The following is a 25,222-nucleotide window of genomic DNA, read 5'->3' as shown; positions in this document are numbered from 1 at the left end:
CACCAGCCGAAGCGTAGTATTATATATAGAAGATCTTAAACTTCACATTTACTCATTTTGGTCGATGTGGGACATTTTACCTTACCCCTTCTTTAGAATAAAGTGAGAAAAACACAAAAGTTAGCATCCTGGGGCGCCGAACTCATGATACTTGGAGAATAAACACGCTTCAACCACTACACCAAAGCATTATTTTACAAACTTGACAACGATATATAATATATTACTATTAAACTTAGATAAAAGCCCTAAATTAATCCCGACTAATCCCTGACTAATCTTTAATTTATTGATTAGGCGCTAGGTGCTACCCGACTGCCCGACTAGCGCCTAGCGAAATTTTGAACATGGGTCAAGTCTTATGCACCGGTCTATGACCATTTCCGTTGCTCCTGTTTCATCCAAGATATTTGCATCTGAGTTGTGGTTTGAAGTATTTAAAGTAAGTAAATTTTATTCCCTAACAATTGAGTGCGCACTTTAAATCTCAAGTTAACGTTGACTTCGTAAATTAAGGTACAAGAAAACTCCACGTTAACTAAAAAAACAAAGATATTAGCGTTGGCTTTTTATAAGTCCAATTTCGTGAAGTTAATATAATTGAAAAAATTATCTGTAAAATTAAATTAGAGAATTAATCTGTAAAATTGCAAAACTTGAGAAATTAGACACTATTAAATTTGAAAGAAAAAAATCAAATCAACTATATACAACTATATAAGAAATCAACTTTTATAGCTGCAAAAATTTTTTTGTAACTTATGTTATTTAGACCACTATTTGTGTAGTAATTTTCTGACATGTCGACTTCTCGGCGAGTTGCAGAGCGTTTTGTTTATGGTATCATTTCTAAACGAGGTTCGCTTATGTGTTGAAATTCACTTAAAATGAACCAATTTTTTTTCAGATGAACTGAAATCGAAACGAACGATTTCTTTCCACCTTATCTCATCTTCTTCGACTTCGTTCTTCTGAGCTCCGGCGACCGGTGTGCGGCGGTGTGCCAACGCCGATCTTTTCCTTCTTGTTTATCCTTTTTGTTTTTTCTTAGTTCTGTGGTGGTGGTGTACTGGTTGGATGAAGTTGCATTGAGTGAAGGTTTAGTCAAAAATCATCCAGATCTGTTGTGAGATTTGTTTTTTTCCGAAGTTGTACACACCAGTCTGTTCTGACTACAGCGTGTCTTGTCCACTAACGATGTGAAACAAGAGTCTTCAAGGCTCTTAGGGTTCAATTCCCCTTGTCTATTATAGTACAAAGGGTGTCAAATCCAATATCTAGGTACCAGAATGCATGAATTTAAACTTAATCCAAGCAAGCAAATGAGTTTTGGTTCTGTAACAAGTAACAAATGAAAGCTAAACAAGATTTAAACAAGATTTAAACAAGATTTAAACAAGATTTAAACAAGATTAAAAAGGTAAACAAGCAAACAAAGGCAAGATGATGATGATATGAATATGATAAAAGCAAGGTCCTAGACATGATAGTTGATCAGGGTGCATTAGTGCTAATCTAGAGAGCTAATGACAAACAATCAAGCAAATCTAATCAACTTATAACTCAAATGTAGACTAATCCTCTCATAAAGGTATTAATCTCTATACTAATCCATTTTCATACCAAATTCTCATTTGTGAAATATGAATTAGTAAACATTATTAATCAGCTCTAATATGTCATTTATGCATTAAACAATAATTCTCATGATACATAAAGCATAAACCTCTAATTAGCTGGTTCAGGCATTTCATCAAACACATTTTGGGTGGTGAAATGCCTATGATCTAGACCAAAGTAATTATCAGAGATCTAGCTTTAAAAATAGCAAATTAGAGAAAGGAAAATGCATGATCTTACTCCTAAACTCTCTAATCAAACACCTTTGCACCCTATCTACATATCTAAGAGACTTTATGAAAAGACTACTCACTAATCATGATCAACACACTTAATCCTTTGCAAGATGTGTTGTTAATCATGATTACAATTTTTGAATGCTGAAAAGAGATGATAAGATTGCAATAAATAGCTTTAAATCTGATTAAATCAAAGGTATCTCTTAACAAAATATGGGTTTTTCACAAAAGAGGCAAGTTCTAAAAGAGGATAAAGGATAAGTAGGGGTTTTTTGGTCCCAAAAACTATTTATAAATGAGGTCAACGAACCAGGTCAACCCAAGACAAACTGGGTACTGACCCGGTTTTCTTGGGTTGCTGGAGCCATGCCTCGGGTCCTGAAGAACAGCCATACCGAGGGGTCACACTGAGGGGTCTTGAAACTGGGTTGAAGTGTGAAGAACATCTCAAGAACGTGACTGAACTCTGGCTTTGATTCGGTTAAGGTCTTTGAACGTGAAGCAAGCTTGTTTGAAATCTGGTTTCATGACAGGAGGCCTCGGGGTCATGCACACCGAGGGGTCAGGCCGAGATCTTGCACATTTCACTCGTGTAGGAGTGCCTCGGTGTAGAACAGGCCGAGGGATCACATCGAGGTATATATTAATCATTTTGTTCGTGCAAGACATGCCTTGGTGTCTCCAGGCCGAGGGGTTCATACCGAGGGATCATGTTCAAGAGGGCCTCGGGGTAGTTATGCCAAGGGGTCCATGTCGAGGCTGGATCCAACACTTAGCACAATTCAGATAAAACCTCTTTGATGCCCTCAGTTTGATACTTAGTCGTTTTGAGACTAGTGTTCTCAAAAAAGCATGCCTCGGTGTTGTATGACAGAAGGGTCAGACTGAGGGAAACCCCAAAAGTTTTGTAAATAGGCCTTGGATGAGACATGTCGAGGGGGTCACACCGAGGGGTAGGAAAACACTTAGCACCAGATGCATCTCTTGAATATGGAATGATATGCTTGTCTTCTGCTCCCAGTAACTTTTATCTCACAGCTCCAAATGACTTGAAACAAAGTCCACATGATAGATCCCTCAACCCTCTCAAACTTTGGTAAAGAACCCAACTCTATCTGAGGTCGGCAATGCTTTCCGGTAACGACATCTTTAAAGAGCATTGCACTGATTCGGATTGGTTTCTGGACTTGTGCTTTCTCCGTTTACGTTATCTCCCAGATCGCAGCTCCAAATATCCTGAATCTAAGTGTTCTGGAAACTAGACAAAAAGATCTCAAACTTTTCTGGAGACACCGGAGAGTGGTTCAGATTGGAAGGCCTTCGTCCTGGATCACCTCTGAGGTGTATTGGATCGGTTCAGAATGAATGCAAGACAGGTTCGTCTCTTGTTGGACATCGCTTTCATCTCACTGCTCCAAATTCATTGATTCAAACTGTCTTGAAACCGTGACTCAATTATATTGATTTCCAATGAAGACTCTGAAAGCTGAATAAGACGGCAAGACCTTCCAGTAACACGATCTCTAAGGCGTATCGGCACAGAAGACTTTTGGCCGGGAAGCATGTACCGCGGTACACGTTTTGACCGAGTTTCATGTACCGCGGTACAGCATTTTAGCCGATTAAACAGTTTTCCCACGACATGAACTTTTGGCTGATACTGCTCGATCCGGTACGCGATTTTGGCTGACAAAAGCTTCTCGGAAAGATTTTTTAGCCGGTAAAAACCTTCCTGTGGTAAGGAACAATGCCGATAAGTTCCTTTTTGCCCATTTCATCATTTTTGTTCCTTCTTTCGCTATTTCTTCACCTGGTTTCACCTTTTCCACTCCAAGTAACCTCCAAAGTACCGAATTGACACTCCAAACATGCAAGACTCACTTGGACCTAATGCAAACTCCTAAATGCTAAAATAATGTCTAAGTACTTAGAATTCTAAGTAAAAATGCATTCATGGGACTATGAATATGGACTGAAAATGCACACTAAATGAGTCATTTTATTAACATATAAACTCTCCCACACTTATTCTTTGCTTGCCCTCAAGCAAACTAGAAAAAATGAGAGAGAGGGTTGGAGTTTGGGAGTTCACATTTCTTTAAATAGAGAAAGTTGATCATCAAAAGAATTCAAGCTGATGGTCCTAGTTACTAGATCTGGGATGCAATACAAGGAATACTTTGGATGCAACAAGTTCAAACCCTGACTTACACAAGCATTTTTATCCTTCAGCCTTTTGACATTCATTAAGATGTAGGCATGTGGATCAAGTATGCTTATTCAAATGAACTTATTTGGCTAAGGGATTAGGTTATGAGACAAAGATGATCTCATTCAATGCTTATGGGTTCAATGCAGCTCAAGGGATCACTCTAGAAAGAATAAACTTTAACAGAAGGCTAAGTGTAAAAAGCAACTGATGCATACAAGAGTAGACTCCCATCAACCCAATGCCCCAAATTGATCTTTCACCTTAACTCTAAACCCATGAAGAACACACCTAAGCTACCCTTTTTCCAAGGCTTTCATTGCCTTCTCAACCCACTTCTCACTTCATCTTCAGTCTTTTTCTTACCAGGGGATTCAAATTTCCTTTTCAAACTCTGGCTTTGGGGTCTAAACATTACACATAGCTTTTTCTCACTTGCACTCTCTAGCCTCTTTTCTTTTCTCTTTAAACACTGAGCCTTTTTGGCTTCTTTTCTTTCTTTCTTTTCACTTAGAGGCTAGACTTTTCTTTTTAAACACAAGAGCTTTCTTTCTTTGAACACCAAACCCCAAACCGATTCCTTTTCTTTTCCATCCCGTGCCTCTCATCTCAATCTCTTTCTTTTCCACTCAATGATTCCCAAGATCTCTTCCTAACCTATTATAGTCTCATGATGTAGAGCTATATCTACATGAAAGCCTACTCTTGTCACTCTAAACCCAAAATTTTCTGTCAAGTTTATTCAAAACAAGGCCTCACATCGCTCACTAGAGTGTTTAGGCTTCAAAGATGGCTTAGTTAAGGGAAGAGAAAACTGTCTCAATGATGGAGATCAGCTACTTGGATTAACAAGAGTGATAAAAAGGAAAAAGATAACCCAAATATGTATATGTATCCACAAGTTCATCTAAGCAAGCATCACATGATAATTCAAAGTCAGTTTAAAAGTTCCACTTGCTAAGGCTGAATTCAATTCAATGTTTGCTTCAATAAAGGTCTAAACATTGCCACACATTTCATCACTTGCAAGCATCAGAGAACTAATAACTAAGGCCATGAACTAAACTCTTAAGATGATGCTCTCTCAAAGAAACCTATCATTACTCCCATGAAAATGATGCAAGCCTATATGATTATGCAACTCTAGACTCAATCCTAAAATGTGAATGCAACTAAATGAACATTTTTTGTGATTATTTTTCAGATTTTTAATTTTTTTTGGTTTTTTATGCACTTAGATGCTAATGAATGATCAATGACACTCAAGACTCTAAAATAACAAATAAGATCAAAGAAAACATGGTTAGTAGACACTAAACCCCTCTCCCACACTTAAACACAGTCCTTTGTGTTATAAAAATATGAGAGAGGAGTAAAAAGCAAAAGCAAGAAAAATGCAAAATGCAAAATCAATAACTATATGCATATATACAAGAGTTTGGAGTGGAACCTAATCACTGAGGTCTGACCCCACATAGTATGAGGGGTTGGACGTGGAACATGATGGAGAGGGCTCCATAGGTGGACTACTTTCTGGTGACTCAGGGAGAAAAGCTGTTGCTGGATTAATCTAATCCTCTTTAACCGGTGGCATCTCTGGTGGACAAGTTGTGGGGCTTTCTCCCATCTCTTCTCTTTGAACTGGTGCTGGAGTTGTGGCCGAGTTCTTCTCTGGTGAAGTAGGTGTTGTGAGCTTCTTGACCTTCTTCTTGAGATGCCTCACACACTTAACAAGCTTATGGATGGTCTTGTCTTGCCATTTGCACCACTGTTGAAGACCATTAACCCTGTTGTATAACTTGCATGTGTGGTAGTCTGGTGAACCCCAAACATATGGGTCAAAATGGTATCTGTTTGCACCCCTTCTTCTGGTAGGAACTTGTGGTTCATCACCATCAGAAACAGCTGTAGGAGCCTCATCTTGGGTATCACTTGGACCAAGCTTTTTCTTCCTTCTTGCCTTTGCAAAGTGGAGGGTCTCTTGATGGGTTATAGAGCTGGTCCTTAAGGAGAGTGAAAGAGACATTGCACCTCTCTTGAAGTGAAGTGATGAATCGGTTAGGCAAAAGGACTTGCACATTTTCTTCCTTAAGGAGCTCTTGTATAGATAACCTTCATCAAGCAGCTCTGGCTTAGCTTTTGTCTCAGCAAACTCAAATCCTTTTGCTCTCAAGATCTTTGTCACAAGCCATCCATTTTGCAGCCTCCTAGTACCTCTCTTCCTCCTGTCACACCATACATTTTCCTTGTAGACAAGCATCTGAATTGCTAAGAAAGCACCAAGAGAAGGAATTTGGTAAGGACCATAATATTTATTCTTGTTCCTGGTGTGACTGATGAATGGCTTCAAACCAAATCCCAAAAGCTCTATCTCATTCAAGGGAATCACTCCAGGGTTGTAGGTGGTGAAGAATATGCAGGCTAAGGCTCTGTTTGCATATCTGATTGCTGGATTTCTGATCCAACTAGTCTTGCTTTTTCCACCCCCATAGAGTCCAAAAGCAATGGTGTCCCACAGAGCTTCAATTTCACCTTTTGGGTATCCAAACTTTTCAGTGAAACCTTCACCCACACCTGATAACACCGGATTTTGACCATTTTTATGGATCACTTTAATGTCTTTTATAAGTGTTTTTACTCCATTTTCAAAGGTTTTCAAAGGATTTCTATGTTTTCGGATTTTAAAAGACTTTTCAGGTAATTTGGGATAAAGAGGCACAAATTAGAATAAAAAGACTCTTTTGGATAAATGCAGACCGTCAGAACTCTCATAGAGAGACGAAGACCTTCTCACCGTCTGATCACCCTCAAAATTGGAAAACTTATAGAAGAATCAACCAGCTTTCAAATGCACTTGGTTTGGAGACATTCTAACGGTTGGATCTCAAGATATTCCATTAGCCCCGGAGCCACTTGAAGACGGCCAGCGAATCACGCGACCGCGGCCACCAGCCCATTCCCCGCGGTCACAAGCCTCCCGACCACGGCAAACCACCTATTTCTCGCGGTCACGTCACTCCCGACCGCAGCCGGCCAACTCCGAATTAAAGCCCATATTTCTGAAGCCCAAAGTCATTTCTCAGCATCAATTCCGGAACCCTAGAGACCATGGAGTATTGAAGACTATAAATACTTGTCATTTAGGTCGTTTTTAGACACCATCTTCATACTTTACAGAAACCCTTTTCCTTTAGCCGTTTTTATGCGATTTTTGTAGAAATTGTTCAAGTCTGAGTTCTTCAATAGAGAAGCTTTCTTTCATCTCTTTTCTTTACTGTTTATTAAACCAATGATGATGTCGACCTCAGCTATGTCTGAGTAGATCCCGAGTTGGTCTTAGGGTTCCCATAAGGGGCTCTCATAATCAATTAAGACATCTAGGTTTATAGATCTAGAATTTTAACTTTGTTCTCTGTTTATTCTCGTTCTTATTGCATGTATGCTTGATTGATCACCTAGTATCTGATCTAGATAGTTAGTGTTGCGAAAGTTTTCATTAAGTATCAGACCTAGAATGAAACAGGCGATTTTTCCGTAGGAGTGGAAACCTACCTGCGGCGAGATCGTCAGTATTGACGAGTCTTGTGCAGCTCTTGCGTTCTCTCCCTTCCAGGGCTAGAGTGGAAACCTACTGGTCATGGTTGCGAGAAACAGTTGGTTATGATCACGACAGTGACGTAGTCATACCGCCGTACTCTAGCTCTAGAACCCTATATTTCGATATCCGTCAATCCCAATCTATCATCCCTAGTGTTAAAACCGATTATGATCCCTGTAAAGTTCCCAAAAGCTCAGCGTTTTTAGCCATAGTTTACAAACCAATCGATTTTTACTTGTTTATTTAGATCTGCATTTCAATTGCTTTAGTTAGATATTTTGCTTGCTTTATTTGCTTTCATTCGATTTTTCTACTTGCTTTCTAGGATAGATTTATTTGCTTTCTTTTGTTTTAGTTTAATCTGCACAAACAACCCACCTCTAAAACCTATCTAGTCTGGACATTAAGTTAGAAACCGTAGAAGAATACCAGGCACACAAATCTCTGTGGATTCGATCGCTAAATACTACAACTGATTAGTTGTGCACTTGCGGCTTTCATTTGTTTTTGTTAAGGGTAAAACTTGTTCCCTCACGCAGTTGACACGCATCAACACCTCTAGTGAAACCAAAGATCTCATCAAGCTCTTTAAAACCCACGTCATACTCCACTTCATTGATCATAAATGAGATTTGTCCAAAACCATTCCCTTGGAGTCTCTTTGGGTCTCTCTTCCCATAGATGTACGCCTCTAAAGAAGCAAGGAATTGCTGAGTGATCCCTTCATAAGCCACATCTCACATCTCAAAGAATGCTCCCATACCCATATTCTGAAAAAAGAGCTTCACATCTTCAAGAATCTCTAGCTTTTTCAACAACTCCTCATCAGGAAATATGGCTTGTGCAACCTTTGCTTTGTTAAACTGGTGCAGGTACTCTTCCATAGTGGGTAAGAGCTCTTCAGAATTTTCATCTTTCTTGTCCTTCTTTGCTGCTTGATCACCCTTTGTAGCCGGTTCAGGAACTAGCTCTCTCTCAGCATCACTCTCTATTTCCTCCTCATCAGATTCCACTGCTATCACTTCCATTTTCTCTTAGGATCAGGGACCACCACAAGAGCAAGCTCATTGTTCTCTGCCTTCTTTGTAGCTGGCTCTCCATCACTTCTCTTGGTGGTTTTCTTGTTCTCTTTGCTAACTCCCACAGATTTTTCTGATGTTGGAGCTTTACCCTTCTTGTTTGGTGGCTGAGTCTGCTTCTTTTGTGCCAGAATAGCTGTTCTTTTATTCATCTGCAAGATTGTTTCTCAAACACAAGTTAAGCACCAAGAACAAATTCACCAAAATTCACCAAGTATAATGAGAAAATGTAATAATCGATTTTTTGGAAGTGAATGGCAGATGATTCCTCAAGCTAAGCATCAACTAGAAATGCTCTAAACAATGCCAAACAACAATGCATAGCATCAACTTAGCAAGAAACCATCAAGCCAAAATCGATTAAAAGGTGACATTTTCTCATTTCGAATTTAAAAACCCAAGAACATGTGAATTGTCAAGAAAGAACCACTTTTTCATGTGTTGTCTATCCTGTTAGAATTTCTAAAATTATTCCCAAGGCATCTAACAACCTAAAAGAATCAATTCCACAAAAAGCAAACTCAAAATCGCCATTAATGCACATGGAAAGAGATGATTTCTTTCAGACAAAATACTTGGGATTCACAGGTTTCGAGCAAAATGCGGTTAGAATTCAGGATAGAAAACTGGAACACGAGCTCAATGCACTTGGAATCACTTAATTTGAGTGGGAAATGAGAGAGTTATGGTGTTTCTAAGTGCAAGAGAGGGAAAGAGAGAACAAACACGGGTTTTGTCTGGAAAGTGGAGTCTTTGCAGGACATGGAGGCTTGGACCAGTGGGTTTTAGATCCATGTTGACTGGTAAACACTTCTAAGTCTCCAGCCTTGACCTCAGAACCCTCTCCTTTGACCCAAGTGTCTCAAGTGCCTTTGTTCTTCATGATCATGCACAAGCACCTCGGCATGGTATGGCGAAGGGGTGATGCCGAGGGGGTCCTGTTTTCTGGGTTTTTTGCATGAACATCTTGGCATAAATCATCCCGATGCATCACATCGAGGTTTCAACAGTTTCATTCGGCCTAAATGCCTCGGTATGCACCACCCCGAGGGGTTTGCCCGAGGCTTTGGCACTTTCTTTCGCAACTCACCTCGGCTTGGTATGCCGAGAGGTTTATACTGAGGCCTTCTCTCAACACTTAGTCCCTAGAGCAAAAACCTCAAGACCTCGGTATAGATCATCCCGAGGATTTAGCACGAAGCATTAGCCTTTTCATGAGGTGAACACACCTCGGCTTGGTTATGTCGAGAGGTTTATGCCGAGGTGAGGTGCAAAACTGCTTCTAAGCACAAGGCTGACTCCTCTTAACACCTTTGGGCATCTGTTCCTTCAATCTACTAAGCAAGAACACCTTCTAAAACCTGGGATCACTCAACAAAAACTCAAAACTTTCCAAAAACATAAAATAAAAGATTAAAAAATAATATTTACAAGGATAAGTTTGGGGTGTCTCCCAAGAGAACTTTATTTTAAGTCACTAAGTTTGACTTTTCATACCTCTTAGATGGAAGGGGGATCATCAAGAGGGACTGAGGTAGCTCCCTCCTTGATTGCATTGACCAGATAGGGCTTTATTCTTTGCCCATTCACAATAAATGCATTGCCATCTTTCCCTTCAAGTACAACAGCTCCATAGCTTCTCACCTCCAAGATCTTGAAAGGGCCAGACCACCTAGATTTTAACTTCCCAGGAAAGAGCTTGAGCCTTGAGTTGAAAAGCAGCACAAGATTTCCCTCCCTGAAGTCCCTTTTCATAATTTTCTGATCATGCAAAGTCTTGGTTCTCTCCTTGTAGATCTTTGAGCTCTCATTAGCATCAAGCCTTATCTCTTCAAGCTCATGAAGTTGAAGAACCCTTTTCTCCTGAGCTGTCTTGATATCACATTTCAACAACTTGACAGGCCGTAATGCCTTGTATTCCAGTTCAACAGGCAAGTGGCAGCTCTTCCCATAAAGGAGATTGAAAGGATAGGTCCCAATGGGAGTTTTGAAATCTGTCTTGTAAGCCCACAATGCATCATCTAATTTCTTGGACCAGTCTTTCCTTGAGGAATTCACTGTCCTCTCTAGAATGGCTTTGATCTGTCTGTTTGAAACTTCCACTTGTCCACTTGTCTGAGGATGATAAGGGCTGGCTATCTTATGCTTGACTCCATACTTCCTAAGAAGTCCCTCCAAGGTCTTGTTCACAAAGTGACTTCCACCATCACTTATAACAACTCTAGGCACTCCAAACCTTGGAAAAATGGTGGTCTTAAACAGCTTTACCACCACCTTGGAATCATTTGTTGGACTTGCCACAGCTTCAACCAATTTGGAGACATAGTCCACTGCCACAAGAATTTACTGGTTCCCATGTGAAGATATGAAAGGTCCCATGAAGTCTATACCCCAACAATCAAAAATCTCCACCTCTAGGATTGGATTTTGTGGCATCTCATGTCTTTTAGAGATGTTTTCTTCCCTTTGACAAACATCACACCTCACAACAACAGCTTGAGCATCTTTGAACATGGTGGGCCACCAGAATCCTGATTGTAAAACCATTGCCACAGTTTTGAAGGCAGCATTATGGCCACCATAGGCAGATCCAGGACACTCCAACAAGATCCCTGGAACCTCTTCCTCAGTGATAACACTGTATTTTGGTTTTTTATTGCTTTCAAGTGTTTTTATTATTTTTTTCTAGTATTTGTAGTTTCAAGACTTTTTTCAGGAAACTTAGGAAAAAGCTTAACAAAATGGATAGAAGACCAGATTTCAGCTCAGAGTCAAACCGTCAGAAGTTCACCCTCAAATGAAGACCTTCTCACCGTCTGATCCAGCGCAAATTTGGAGACCTTAAAAATGGAACAACCAGCTTTCCAGCACACTTTAGAGCATGGCAATCCAACGGTTCAATCAAAAGTTACGCGAAAAGCAAGAAGTCTTGTAAACCAACCAGCAAGCATTTCTACCCGCGGCCAACACCCAACACCCAAAAGTTAATCATAAGGTTTCTCAAAAAAGTTGAGAGAGTCTCTCATATTTCCAATATTTTTGAGAGATTCTTGCAGTTAAATAGTTTTATTTTTATTTTGTTATTATTTTTATGGGTGAAAGGCTTTTGTGAGAGACCCACCAATGCAGATGGTCTTAAAAAATTGGGTTAAGGGTTTGGGGAGGAGTAAGCAGAGTAAGAAGACTCACTTACCTCGAGCTTTGTCGTTTCAATATAAATAGTTATTAACGACTTCCACTTCCATTTAAACGACAAAACTCAAGGTAAGTGAGTCTTCTTCATCTGCCTCTGAATTTTATACAGAAGTCGTTAATTACTATTTATATTTGATTCGATTTTGCCCTAGGAACAATTGGGTTGGGGATATAATTTTGATTTAGGGAAATTCACACTGGAAAAAATTCTTTCTTTTTCTATGGACATTGGGTCGCATTTAGGATTAGTGGACTGTAGAGGTTTAATCGTAAGTAGATTTGAGCACTACACCAAATTCACGAATTCAGGATAACTTGGAAAATTTGTTAATACTGAAAAATTTTCTACAACAAGGAACAAGTAGTATGAATAAGTTAAGTTGATATGCAGTTGTTTGTGTTTTTTTTTTTCAAAACACAATGATAACAAACATACTTTTTGATTAAAGAGGACAGTATTCAAATACTGAGGATAAATAGATTTCAAGAGAAGGTTCCATGTATAGTATAATGTTTAAGACATCAAGCTTAGAGGAGATAACTTATTCTGATTTATTGGGTAGGATATGCAGGAAGGTTTGGGATAGGTGAATCGTCGACCAAGTTGAAACTGAGTTATATTCCGGTAGTAGTGCAAACCAAGAAACAATTTTATAGTTTGGATGATGATGATCTTGGTGTCCATCTGATGTCGTTCGATAAAGAGGGACACAGAAGTGTCTTGCATGTAGAGGTCATCAATGGAGATGAAGTATTTGAAGTGCCCGAGCAAGTTTCACGTGTGGAGAACATAAGTTCAGTTGATGTGAATAACAGGTAGTTGAGCACAACTAATAATTTAGCAAATGATGGAGTTAATGCCGCATTTCATGATGGTGTCCTTGCTATTTACACAGGAAACTGTTCAGCAGAACAATATCATGAGCCATTGATGGAGAATGACGATGGTGTGAAGTTATCTCATGAGAATGAGGATAACGATGAAAATCAAGATAACAGAAGTCTAAACTATCGAATGCTTGATATTGTTGAACTCCACAAGGTGTAGAAGAACAACGTTTTGAATCTGAATGGGAAGATGGTATGAGTCTGAGAGAAGGTCAAGAATTTCAATGTAAACAAGATCTAGTATATTTAGTTTACAGAGCTTTATATAAGAATTGTTTTGACATCATTGTATACAAGTCTGATAAGAGTCGATACTATGTGAAATGCGGTGAAGTTAGATGTAACTGGTATATAAATGCCACTAAGACAGTGAATTCAATTATTTGCAGCAATTGTACAAACAACAAACGAAGGAAAGACACACCAGGATTAGTTGCAGCAATTGTTAGTAAATCTTTCCCAGGATAATGTCGTGTGGATGTGTCATACTCTACGACATGGAGAGGCAGACAGAAAGCTATAGGTTATATTTGTGGTACTCTAGAAGAGAGTTACGAGAATCTACATTCGTATTTGTACATGCTAGAAAAGATGATTCCGGGTACAAAATCAAGAATGAAATTGGATGAACAAAAAAGATTCAAGTACTTATTCGTCGCTCTGGCAGCTAGCATTGAAGGGTTTCAGGCAAAGAGGAAAGTCATAACTGTTGATGCAACTTTTTTGAATGCTGGATTTGGTGGAGTCCTTGTATTTGCAACAGCTCAGGATCCTAATCATCACAATTATCCCCTTTTTTTTGGGTAGTTGATGGGGAAAAGAATGATAGTTGGGTGTTGATGAGGACATCTACCTTAAAGATAATGAGCCCGAAGAGGAAGCAGAGCAAGACATCACAATGCCAACCATGAGAGAGGCTCCACAGACACAGTCACGAACAACAGCAGCCCGTGAAACATTTGACAAAGCAATTCAAAGCTTATTACAACAAATGGGATCTTACGGCCATACATAAATAGAGCAAAGGATCTATGCCGAGCAAGAAGCTAAGAAGAGGACCGAGCCAATACTAGTACAAGAGAATGATCATAGCTTTGTGTTCCATCAACCAATCTTGCCCCTCAAGGAGATAGAATCGGAGCATGCACCAAAAGACCTTGAAGTTGTCATAACCGAGCCTAAAAAAGAAACTAGTACAAGCCCAATATCGAGCCAAGCCTTAGTATGCGTGGAAAACTCCAAGGATCCATCAAGAGCCCAAGACAGCTTCAAGAGTCCACACACTCCGCATTGGCCCTACATAACACCAAATAAGGAAACTTGTATCTTCACAATATCTCCAGCTTAAAGGATGCAACGAGACACTTTTAAAAGCAAGGTGAGTATTTCAATTTGAATTTCTAATGAGTTTCCTTGTTTGTTTTTCAGGTTTTGTCTTTTATTCCTTTTACTTAGTCGTTTCTAAACATTTGTCTTAGAATAAGGGAATTGTCTTTTGTTTCTTTTCTTTTAGAGTATGTCGTTTTGTTTATTTTCTTTTGTGTCGAACCCTAGAAGATTCACAGCTGACGGACTATTAATAAAGTCCCACACGCAGCTTTGTAGGACAACATTTTACCCATTATCAATAAATATCGTACTTTCTTCAAGACTTTTCTCTTGAGCTTTACCGAGATACTTAAGCTTGTGTGGCTTCCCCTTGCTTAGTGTTTCACCAGACTTATCACGGTATCACCATCCCCGTGTGGCGTCTATTCACTCCACCTATTTTAACAAAAACCATCTCATCACTTTGTAGAGATAAGGAGAGCCCATCGGCCAATTATCTTTACCCCTGGTGCCTACATCATCTGGTATCAGAGCCGAAAGGTTCCACACCAGGTTTTATCCTTCCATACCTTTTGGTTTCACTGTTTGCACTTAGTTTCTTGTCGCATAAGCATTCAATATATATATATATATATATTCATCATTATTCTCTAGTTCTGATCCTTGTCCATCATCTTTTCATCTGTTGTTTAAGTTGGTTAGCTCATTTTCATATTGTCTAGGCGTTCTAGTTGTTGCGGCTAGAATCGTTAGACGAGTAAGAAAACAGAAAAGCCTTAGTTAGTCCAGAAAGGAAAGTCTCATTTAGTCGTATAATTCCTCTAAGCCCCTAGTCAGAAAAAAAGGAAAGATTACATTTCTTTGTTAAACCACTCGGTACCTTTTACCTTTTGTTGTTTTTGTTAAGTTGTAGGAAACACAAACATGGCCGAAGTGACCGCACCAAATCAAGTCATCACCAAGGCTCTTCCTGCATTGACGGCCCAACTCACCATTATCAGTGAGAGGATGGCATGCATGGAGCAACAACAATAGCAACCGCCACGTCGTGATCCCATACACAACGCTCCAGCAATTATGCAACAAGACGGAGGAGTTGAACCCAGAGAGAATCAATACGCACCACCACCAAGAGCGAGAGATCCTCAACATCGAGGGCAAGTCCAAGAAGAAGAAGCTCCAAGGCTTCACGGCATTGATCCAAAACTTACAGCCCCAACCTTTGCCGGCAGAATCAACCCTGATGTTTACTTGGATTGGGAGTCACGGCTCGAACACATTTTCTAATGTTACGAGTACAATGACCAAAAGAATGTCACTTTTGCGGCAGCTCAACTCACGGAGAATGCCCTCTCCTGGTGGGACCATGAAGTAGCTGAAAGGAGACGACACCCACATGGCCAAATCACCAACGGGATGAAATGAAGTTCCAACTCTGCAAGAGGTATGTACCACCATATGTTTACCGTGAGATGCTGAAAAAGTTTAGAAAGCTTGTGCAAGGAAACAAATCAGTGGAGGAGTACTTTGAAGAGTTTGAGCAGCTCAGGAATAGACTAGTGACCGAGATACCTGAGGAGGATCTCATGGCTCAGTTCTTAGATGGTCTCCAAAACCGTATCTCTCGTAAGATTGATATGCAACCGTACCATGACCTCCAAGAGCTTTTGCACTTGGCTATACATGCTGAGAAACATGTCAAGAGTAATCCAGTCTCAAGCAGGCCTAAACCGCAATGGAACTCCAATGCACCAAAGCCATATGACAAAGGCAAAGCGATTGAAGTGGTGTCTCGGTTTAAGAAACAAGCACCTGAGCCGTCTAAGAACAACCGACCTGACCAAAGTAGGTTCACTAATAACCCATCTAGAACCTGTGACATTACTTGTTTCAAATGTCAAGGCAGGGGTCACTACGCAAAGGAGTTCCCAAATCAGCGTGTCATATGTTGATGGAGGATACAAATCACAAGAGGAGCAAGAAGAGGAGGTCATCGAGACAGATGAGGAGGTTAACTATCCAGAGATCAGAGAACTCCTAGTAACATGCCGCATTCTTAGCACTATGATCGAGCCAGATGACACCATGCAACGCGAGAACATCTTTCACACAAGATGTACCATGGGAGGCAAGGTATGTAGTTTGGTTATAGATGGAGGATCTTGTACTAAAATTGCGAGCAAATACATGGTTGAGAAGCTAGGTTTGCCTAAGAAAAGCACCTGAGGCCATATAAACTAAGGTGGCTAGACGATAGCACTGAGCTCAAGGTGGCCGAGCAAGTCACCGTGCACTTCAATATTGACAAATATCCAGACCAAGTGTTGTGTGATGTGCTTCCAATGCAAGCTGGACATCTCCTGCTGGGGAGACCGTGGCAGTTTGACAAAGAAACCTCCCATAATAGCCGCACCAACCAGTACTCATTCATTCATGACAAGCGTAAGCACACTTTAGCTCCTCTTAGCCCTTTCGAAGTACATGAACTTCAAGTAAAGATGGCTAAAGACCCTGAGGTAAGTAAGACTAATCTATACATCACTCCAACTGTTGTTAGTAAAGCTTTACTTTCTCAACAAACCGTGCTATTAATGATCTTCAAAGAGAGCTTGTTCTCAGGAAACGAAACCAATGATTTACCTGTAGAGATCCGCAGCTTGTTAGATAAGTTTCAGGATGTATTCCAGAAGAGATGCCACCAGGTGTACCACCTCTCAGAAGCATTGAGCACCAGATAGATTTGGTCCCTGGAGCCGCATTACCAAACAGGCCAGCGCATCGCATAACCCGGGAGAGGCTAAAGAATTGGAGTCTCAAATTCAAGACTTGATGGCCAAGGGCTACATCAGAGAGAGTTTGATACATTCAAGGAAGGTTTTTTTAGTTGCTTTGTGATACATTGGCTGATCTCAAATAGAGTAATGATGATGTCAGATGGACTGAGGGACAGTCCATAAAAATAGAACTAATATGAAGAGAAAACATAAATGAGTACAAAAAAAGATTGATATCAATTTAAGAGCATTTTATATGCCTTGTTGTTGGCATAGTCTTAACTTTGACATTTTTTTATATGGCCAAATCTACAAAATTGATTGCTTTCTTTGGAATCATTCAACTGATATATTATTTGTTTTCATCATCTACAAATAGGTGGGAACTATTTAAAGAGATGGTAGGAGGTCTCATATTTAAGTCATTATCAGAGACACGCTGGAAAAGTGTTCGAGCAATTTGATTTTAGGCACCAAAAATAACAGATGCTTTGGATTGCTTGGCAGGAAATTGAGATGATTGCAGTGATGTTGAAGCTCTTGCTACAAGTGAAACTCATGGAACTGGAGGATTTGAGTTCTTATATGATTTGGTTATTTGGTATGATCTTCCATTTACCGTCAATATAGTAAGTAAGGTGATACAATCAGAGCATATTAATATTAATGATGTCTTATTCAGTTGAAAGGGTTAGTTTTGTTTCTAGAAACTATAGAGAAACTGGATCAGAGTTGTAAGAAAAGTTTTACCAAGCGAGATCAAGAAAACTATTAAAGTGTTAGACTTTTGAAAAAATATCAAGATCGTTGTTAGCCAACACTACAAAAAAAAAAAGTGTGTTTCACATCACTTATTTTTTATATTTTCATTAGTTATAAATAATATAAGAGAATTTTGTATTACTTAAAATAAATGATTCTAGATATGGTGATGCAAATAGTTTGCATCAATTGTTATAAATTTTACATCAATTCTTATAAACGATGTTAGTATGTATCAGTTGCAAAAAATGATGTTAAAATTTACATCAATTCATAAATATGATGCTAGTATTTGTATCACTTGTAATTATTGATGTAAACTATATATCACTTTTACACAATTGATGTTAAATTAGTGTTAATTTTATTAAGTATAATAAACTGATAATTTATAAATTATTTTAATATTAAATTTGAAATTAAAATAATAATAACTTAATTTAGAAATTCAAAAGTTTACTTAAGACAATATGTAACCGTAATTACAACTTAAAAGGTTACCTTAATATTAAAGTCAATATTCAATTTTGGTAATTGTATTTATAAAACCATTCTCCTTTCACATTTTTTTTAGTTGTCGATGTGGGACTTTTAGTGTAAGAGTAATTAGTATCAGTTTCCACTGATGTAAATTTCCTATCATTTTTTAAGTGATGCTAATAAATATTATCAAATGCATCGAGTATTTAATTGATGTAAACTGGTATTTTTATATCATTTTTATTAAAGAGATGTAAATTAATAGGGATTTGTATCAGTTATAAGAGAATTGATTTCAAACAAGTCAAAACCATATCAGTTATTATAATTGATGTTAAACTAAATATTTTGTATAACTTATTAATAAGTAATTCAATTTAACATTACTTTATTTTGTGATACTATTTAAGTGATGTAATACACCTCTTTTTTGTAGTGCAAATACATGTCTTACATATAGAATGATGTTAATAAAATATATCAAGATCGTTGTTAGCCAAAAACATAGTTCCAATTTCACTCACCTCAGCCAAAAGAAGTTTTTACAAGTTAATAAAGTCCTACTTGGGGTCAAGTATATCAGTAGAGAGACTAAATGGCTTGACGATATTGTTAATTAAGAAATATAAAGTTAGAAAGTTTGGTTATTAAAGTCTGACGAATGATTTTAAAAAAATTGGAAAAAATAGTATTTTTTAAATATATAGATTGTTATTACTTTTACTTTTTAAAAAATAAAAATTTTGTTTCATTAGCAGTTTAGCATTTTTTTATTTGATTTTTTTTTATATAATTTGTTATTTTATGAAATGAATTAGTGGCTTCTAGTTTTTTTTTTTTTTGAAAATGACACGTGGCTACATGAAGTGTAGAGCATCACATGGCTATAGAGCATCAAACCCCCCATAGTTTTAGGACTGGCCCTGGCCCAAGGGTCTCGGAAAGTTTTGAGCCGATGCTGAGAAAACTGTGACTGTTAACCACGAAATTTCTAGCTCTAACTGAAAGGGTTTTTCCCCTTTCTCCTCTATATATGAATTGGGTCACATATACTTGATGAAAATTCATGGAATGACCATCGTTAGTCCACATCATTGCTAATATCAAGAAAATGAAATTCCTTGGTAATCACGGTTAGTCCTAGACACTCACGGCAAATTCTCATTATTAGTTTAACACTAACCGAAGGTTTTAACTCAAAGTGAATTTGGATTTGGTACTTACACGTCAGTTATAATTCTTCTGGAATTAGGATTTAATACTTAAACAACAGCCTTAATCCATATATAGTACTCTAACCACTCCGAAAAGTTAAGCAAAGACAAACAATTGAAGCAACCAGATTATCCGAAAGGACCAAATATTTGACAAAAATTCGAATTTTTGGAGATTTTTCACTTGCAATCGTTAAAAACAGTAAATTTTTGGTAATTCAAACGGTCAGTTCAAATGTTACATATCAGTATCTTCGGTCAGTTTGTAGAACTTTTTAATTAGGAACCGGATGAAATTTAAAATTCCCCCTAGAGATCAATCAATCGATAGCTGAATTTTGGGGGCCTTTTTAAGCCACAAATTTGAAGTGGCTGTTTCGTGGCCACTAACAACTAAGCGGTCAATACCATGGACAAACCCACGTATTTAAAACCAAATTTATTGATAGTTAGCTACGATTGATGGGACATTGGTCTGTTTGTTCTATAAGTTATATATTTACAACTAACAAAAGTTTGATGATTCTATTCAGACATGAGAAGAAGATCGATGAATGGATATTGACATATTCTATAGTCTCTTCCTATCATCAAAATTTGGGGGAAAAAAAAAGGAAGAGAAGAATCTGCAGCAATATATTTATTCTATGTTATTATTAATGCGTGTAACAGAACAAAAAGATGATTTTGAGTTAAATAAAACCAAAAAAAATGACAAATTGTATTGTTACAAACAATGAATCCTACTTTGTTTACTCACTTCCATAAATCTCCATGGCATTATAGCTGATGCCGAACTTTGCTGGTAGAATTTGACTTTGAGGATGAACATTTCAGAACATACCAACTGAGTTTCTCTCTGTAGTTTCTCAAATTTTGTCTTTGAAACCATTTTCTCAAAATTTTGAGCTTTTGGTAATCATAATCTTCTCTGGCTTCAGGAGACAAAAATCACAATCTCTTCTTCTTCTTTTTTTTTTTAACCATACTGTAAACTAATAAAAATTACCAGAAGCGTATCCTCATATTTATGTCCGTCGCATCCTACCGTCTTCTACTGTAGTCTCGCATATACACCCGGGAAGAGGATTCGCATAGAAACTCTCTTCCAGCTTCGGGAATTCCCCGGATTCTCTGTTATACGGAGCTCCATTTCGGTCTTTGTGCAGCTTTTTTACTTTGGAACTGAACTTTTTCCAAGAAATTCTCCCATCATCTAAAGCATCAACAAGTTTCACAAAGTTCATCCTGCATCGGAAAAAAAAAAAAAGTTGTGACTAAAATGATAACTCTACAATAAACTTAATCGGTGGTATTGTTCAGGAGTGTTTACTTGTCTGGATTTATGGTTTTTTTGAAGTTCTCGAATCGCCTGTGACCTTGAACCGCTTTTGCCATGTTCCCATCATAAGTGTAGAGAAACACCTCGCTTTGAAGCGCAACGATATAATCCAAACCAGCCAACATATTCTGGTGGTTACTAAAAGGCTCTAGCTCTTCTTTGGTGGCAAGAGTTGAATGTGAGAAAATGTTGGGGAAGTCTGTGTTGAGAGGATCCATGCTTCCGTTTCCATAAGCTTCACCAGCTACAAGGTAAATCCTGGAGCTAGACGGGAAATCCAAAGCCCTTAGCAAAAGCGAGGTTTCCCTCGGAGTCAATGGACAACCACCTTGCAATCTTCTCTCTGTTCCGTTTATTTCTTTTTCTTTCCAGTGACTAACCTCATACCGCATCTGCCGTAATTCTTCGTCTTCTTCAGCTGTCAAACTATGACTGCAGCCTGTGAAAGCCAGCATATCTTTCTCGTACCTATAGAGGACAATAAACTTGTCATGAACCACAAATTACATATAGGGATGTTTCAGTATTTACATGGGCTATATGATGTGACAAACAGACAAGCTACTTGCCTTAAATGAAGAGCAAGGTATGGACCTCTGTTCTGTCTCATTCTAGAAACCAGAACGTTTCCCAGTTCTTCTATTGGAGCTGAATATTTCAGCGCCCTGTAATTTACTCGACAACGAAGCTTTTGTACAGAATCAGGCAGGTCATTATTAGCGAGCCGGGAATCAGTGTGAGTTAAGTACATTACGATATGCTGTTTCAACAACGGAAGGACCTCTTTCTTGTAGTAACCAACCTGTTACACGGCGAGAAAATTAATTGACCGATGGTCTTCTTGAAAATAGTTTTATGCAAATAGTAGTGACTAGTGAGGCGAGGGGTCACAATAATAACCAAATATCAAAAAAGCAATCTTGACCTTAGACCACGATATAGGTGTTTTAACAAAAGGCTCGATTCCGGCTAATTCTGATGGCAGCGTCTCAACTATGTGAATATCATCCTTCAACTCCTCAATGAAGTGTTGCCAATCAAATAGATCCTTAAAGCCACTGCAAACATGGTAGAATAAGAGGATATAAGCTAAGAGCAGATCATAAAACGAACTGAAAGTCACCTTCTATGACTATGGTAGTGCTTTAATTATTTTGTTTTGATATGATACGAACAAAGATATAAGCTGTTTAACTACCAAAACTTCTTTCATTACATTAAATTATACAGAACTAACCTGTCATCTGCCCAATATGAGCTGTGGTCAAGTGAGGGAAGAACTAAAGTTGCCTTCATAATTTTAGCCACTGCAACCATATCACATATCTGCATTCTAAAATGGTTAAACGCATCAGCCTAGAACTTAGAAGCAGAAGATAACTTCAGAAACATTGAGAAAAACACAAAAGCCTGACCCCAAATCTCATTTGGTTTAGTCCTCCATTCGCGTTTATCAGCAGGTAACCATTCGTATTAGCACCCAACTCTGCACACAACATATACTCTCACATGGTAAGAACTTAAAGCAGAGAACAAGAATCGCAAGAAAACAACATTGATACTAGCAGAACTAATAGTTTCTATTTTTCCAAGGACATACTTTTGCGAGTCCTTAAAGTCTCAATGCACTGCGAGTGATTTCCACTCTCAGGTTTTGCCCAAACACCTGAATACTGAAGCGAGATTTAAGATTCAAGATGGTATAGAATGAAGCAACACAATCTACTAGAAAGCTTCAAAAGAACCAGTGGACGAAAATCTGAAACTCGGAACTAATACGACTTACTTCAACAACACTGTTTTGGTCACCCACCACACCTGAAGCAACCATAGCCAAAGTTGGATCAATACCATTTCCTCCATCTTTATAGATATAATCATGGGAGCTGTGATCTAGTAGATTTACTCTGGGAATCGAGTCGGATAAATCCTAGAAGAAATTACCAAAAGTTATGTCAGATATTTAAATCCCCTTCCTCCCCCACACATTTTCAACCAGAGAAACACTTAAAAACACTATTAGCATCATAAATGTGAAGATCTTAAAATTAAAACAGGAAATTTACCAAAAGTTATATCAGATGTTTAATCTCCTTATCCCATATATAAGCCACAAAAATTTCAACACTTCAAACACTATTTAGCATCATAACTGTGAAAGATCTTAAAACCAACCAAGCAATTTGGGAACATTCAAAGGCGCAATTTCAGTTCTGAGAAGGAACCTGATCGGAAGCTGCACCATCAATGGCAGATCCAAGCCAACCAGTAGCACAAATCTTCAAAACACCCATGAACAAACACACACCACAAAACGCGAAAAACATCCAATGCCCAAGTTTCTTCCTCTCTCTCAAGCTCAATTCCGAAACCACCGATCCCATCGGCTTCCTCAACAAACCTTTCACAACTCTCTCCCTCAACTGACCATAAGTCTGATGCTTTCTATTAATCGCAGACTCAAACGCAGAGCTCGGATCTAAACCCGAACCAGAAGCGATCTCTGATCTAGGTGAGTTAAGCTGGAGATCGATCTCGTGGTGAACTCTCAAGGTGGAGTGATTCGTGCCGGTGCTATTATCACCGGCGCTGATACTGCCTCCGGCGTGAGTGTTGTTGCTGCTGCTGCCTCCGGAGCCGCCGCGTTTGAAAGATTGAGCACGGCGTGTCATGGGACCGGAGAATCGTGGGCTATTGACATGTTGAGGGACGCCATCGCCACCGTCCTGGTGGTGGAGGTGGTGGCCCATTTCAAGCTCTTCTTCGATTGTTGCTATCTTTTATGAGAAATGGAGAAGACGATAAAAAATACTTCTTCTTCTCTGCGCTTATCTTCCAAAAATTTTCCTTCTATTTCAATTTTTTTTCTCTCTTTTCAAGCAATTTCTACAGATTCAAGTGGGAACTGAGATTTGAGAGAATTTTTTCGCGTTTCGTTAGTATCAGTAAAAAAAAAAAAAATAATAATAATAAAATAAATAATAATAATAATTTATTTTTTTATATATTTTATTTTATATATTACATGGAGACTTTTGACTGGAGGAGAATACGCAAAAAATGGAGAAGCAAATACGAGTTGTCAAGCGGTGACCAAGAAAAAAAAAACTATCATCCCGCTGCTGCCAAGCTGTTCCAATATATACATGTTGCTGCTAATAACTTTTTTTTTTGGGAGAATAACTATAAAGCACTAAAAAGATCATTTTATTATTATAATAGATTTAAACTTTGAAAAATGATTAGAATATTTTTGAACCTCATTAATATCCATTACACCTTCGTTTGCGCATGATACCAAAAACTGAATAACGCTAATATCATTATTTTTTTATTATATCGAGGAACTTAATTACAAGAATATCACCGTTAAGTTAATGAATGTAGATATATTAAATTTGCAGACTTATTTAGCCGAATTGGCTTAGACCAAGACTTGTACCGTAGACATATCGTCTTGACTATGTAAATTTATCTGCTCGGACCACCAACGTTAGGTGGACTTGTTCAGCATGCAGATTTATTGAGCCGAGTTTACTTGCTCGCAGACTTTCAGTATAGACCTATCCCTCATTGCAGTCGACTTACCCATATTGATGGTCTGCACTTTACGTAGACTTGTTGAGAAGGTAGACTTGTTGAACCGATCTGACTTGAACTCGGATTTTATGCGTAGACATATGTTAGTGATGGTGCAGATTTATCAGATCGGACCACTAACGTTAGGTGGACTTGTTCAGAGTGCAGACTTATTTAGCCGAATTGGCATAGACGAAGACTTGTAGCGTAGACATATCGTCTTGACTATGCAAATTTATCTGATCGGACCACCAACGTTAGGTGGACTTGTTCAGCGTGCAGACTTATTGAGCCGAGTTTACTTGCTCGCAGACTTTCAGTGTAGACCTATCCCTCATTGCGGTCGACTTACCCATATTGATGGTCTGCACTTTACGTAGACTTGTTGAGAAGGTAGACTTGTTGAACCGATCAGACTTGAACTCGGACTTTATGCGTAGACATATGTTAGTGATGGTGCAGATTTATCAGATCGGACCATCAACGTTAGGTGGACTTGTTCTGAGTGCAAACTTATTTAGCCGAGTTGGCTTAGACGTAGACTTTCAGTGTAGACATATCATCTTGACTATGCAGACTTATCAGATCGGACCACCAACGTTAGGTGGACTTGTTCAGCGTGCAGACTTATTGAGCCGAGTTTACTTGCTCGCAGAATTTCAGTGTAGACCTATCCCTCATTGCGGTCGACTTACCCGTATTGATGGTCTGCACTTTACGTAGACTTGTTGAGAAGGTAGACTTGTTGAACCGATCTGAATTGAACTAAGACTTTATGCGTAGACATATGTTAGTGATGGTGCAGATTTATCAGATCGGACCACCAACGTTAGGTGGACTTGTTCTGAGTGCAGACTTATTGAGCCGAGTTTACTTGCCCGCAGACTTTCAGTGTAGACATATCCCTCATTGCG

At 38.6% G+C, this 25,222-nt stretch overlaps 1 protein-coding gene across 1 annotated transcript; it reads right to left on the bottom strand.

Moving 5' to 3' along the window:
- Positions 1-20,014: 20,014 nt before the first annotated feature.
- Positions 20,015-23,637, bottom strand: LOC18013188 (O-fucosyltransferase 35). The gene is made up of 9 exons (XM_006395906.2): positions 22,955-23,637; positions 22,516-22,659; positions 22,330-22,402; positions 22,145-22,215; positions 21,967-22,055; positions 21,655-21,787; positions 21,299-21,531; positions 20,721-21,197; positions 20,015-20,635 (listed from the first exon to the last, which is right to left on the bottom strand). Exons 1-9 carry the CDS (start codon positions 23,477-23,479, stop codon positions 20,416-20,418), a joined length of 1,965 nt encoding a protein of 654 aa, XP_006395968.1. The 5' UTR covers positions 23,480-23,637; the 3' UTR covers positions 20,015-20,415.
- Positions 23,638-25,222: the final 1,585 nt, after the last annotated feature.

Source organism: Eutrema salsugineum, unplaced genomic scaffold, assembly GCF_000478725.1.
Source record: "Eutrema salsugineum unplaced genomic scaffold, Eutsalg1_0 scaffold_6, whole genome shotgun sequence".
Classification (NCBI taxonomy): domain Eukaryota; kingdom Viridiplantae; phylum Streptophyta; class Magnoliopsida; order Brassicales; family Brassicaceae; genus Eutrema; species Eutrema salsugineum.
The sequence above is the reverse complement of the archived record's forward strand: the minus strand, read 5'-3'. Positions and strand labels throughout refer to the sequence as shown.

Bases quoted from the DNA above. Each gene is read 5' to 3' on its own strand.
- LOC18013188 (XM_006395906.2), bottom strand. From the start codon at position 23,479: ATGGGCCACCACCTCCACCACCAGGACGGTGGCGATGGCGTCCCTCAA. The intron at 21,788-21,966 runs GTTAGTTCTGTA...CCATGTTTGCAG, and splicing joins TCATATTGGGCAGATGACAG to TGGCTTTAAGGATCTATTTG. The intron at 20,636-20,720 runs GTAAACACTCCT...TTTCCGATGCAG, and splicing joins AAAACCATAAATCCAGACAA to GATGAACTTTGTGAAACTTG.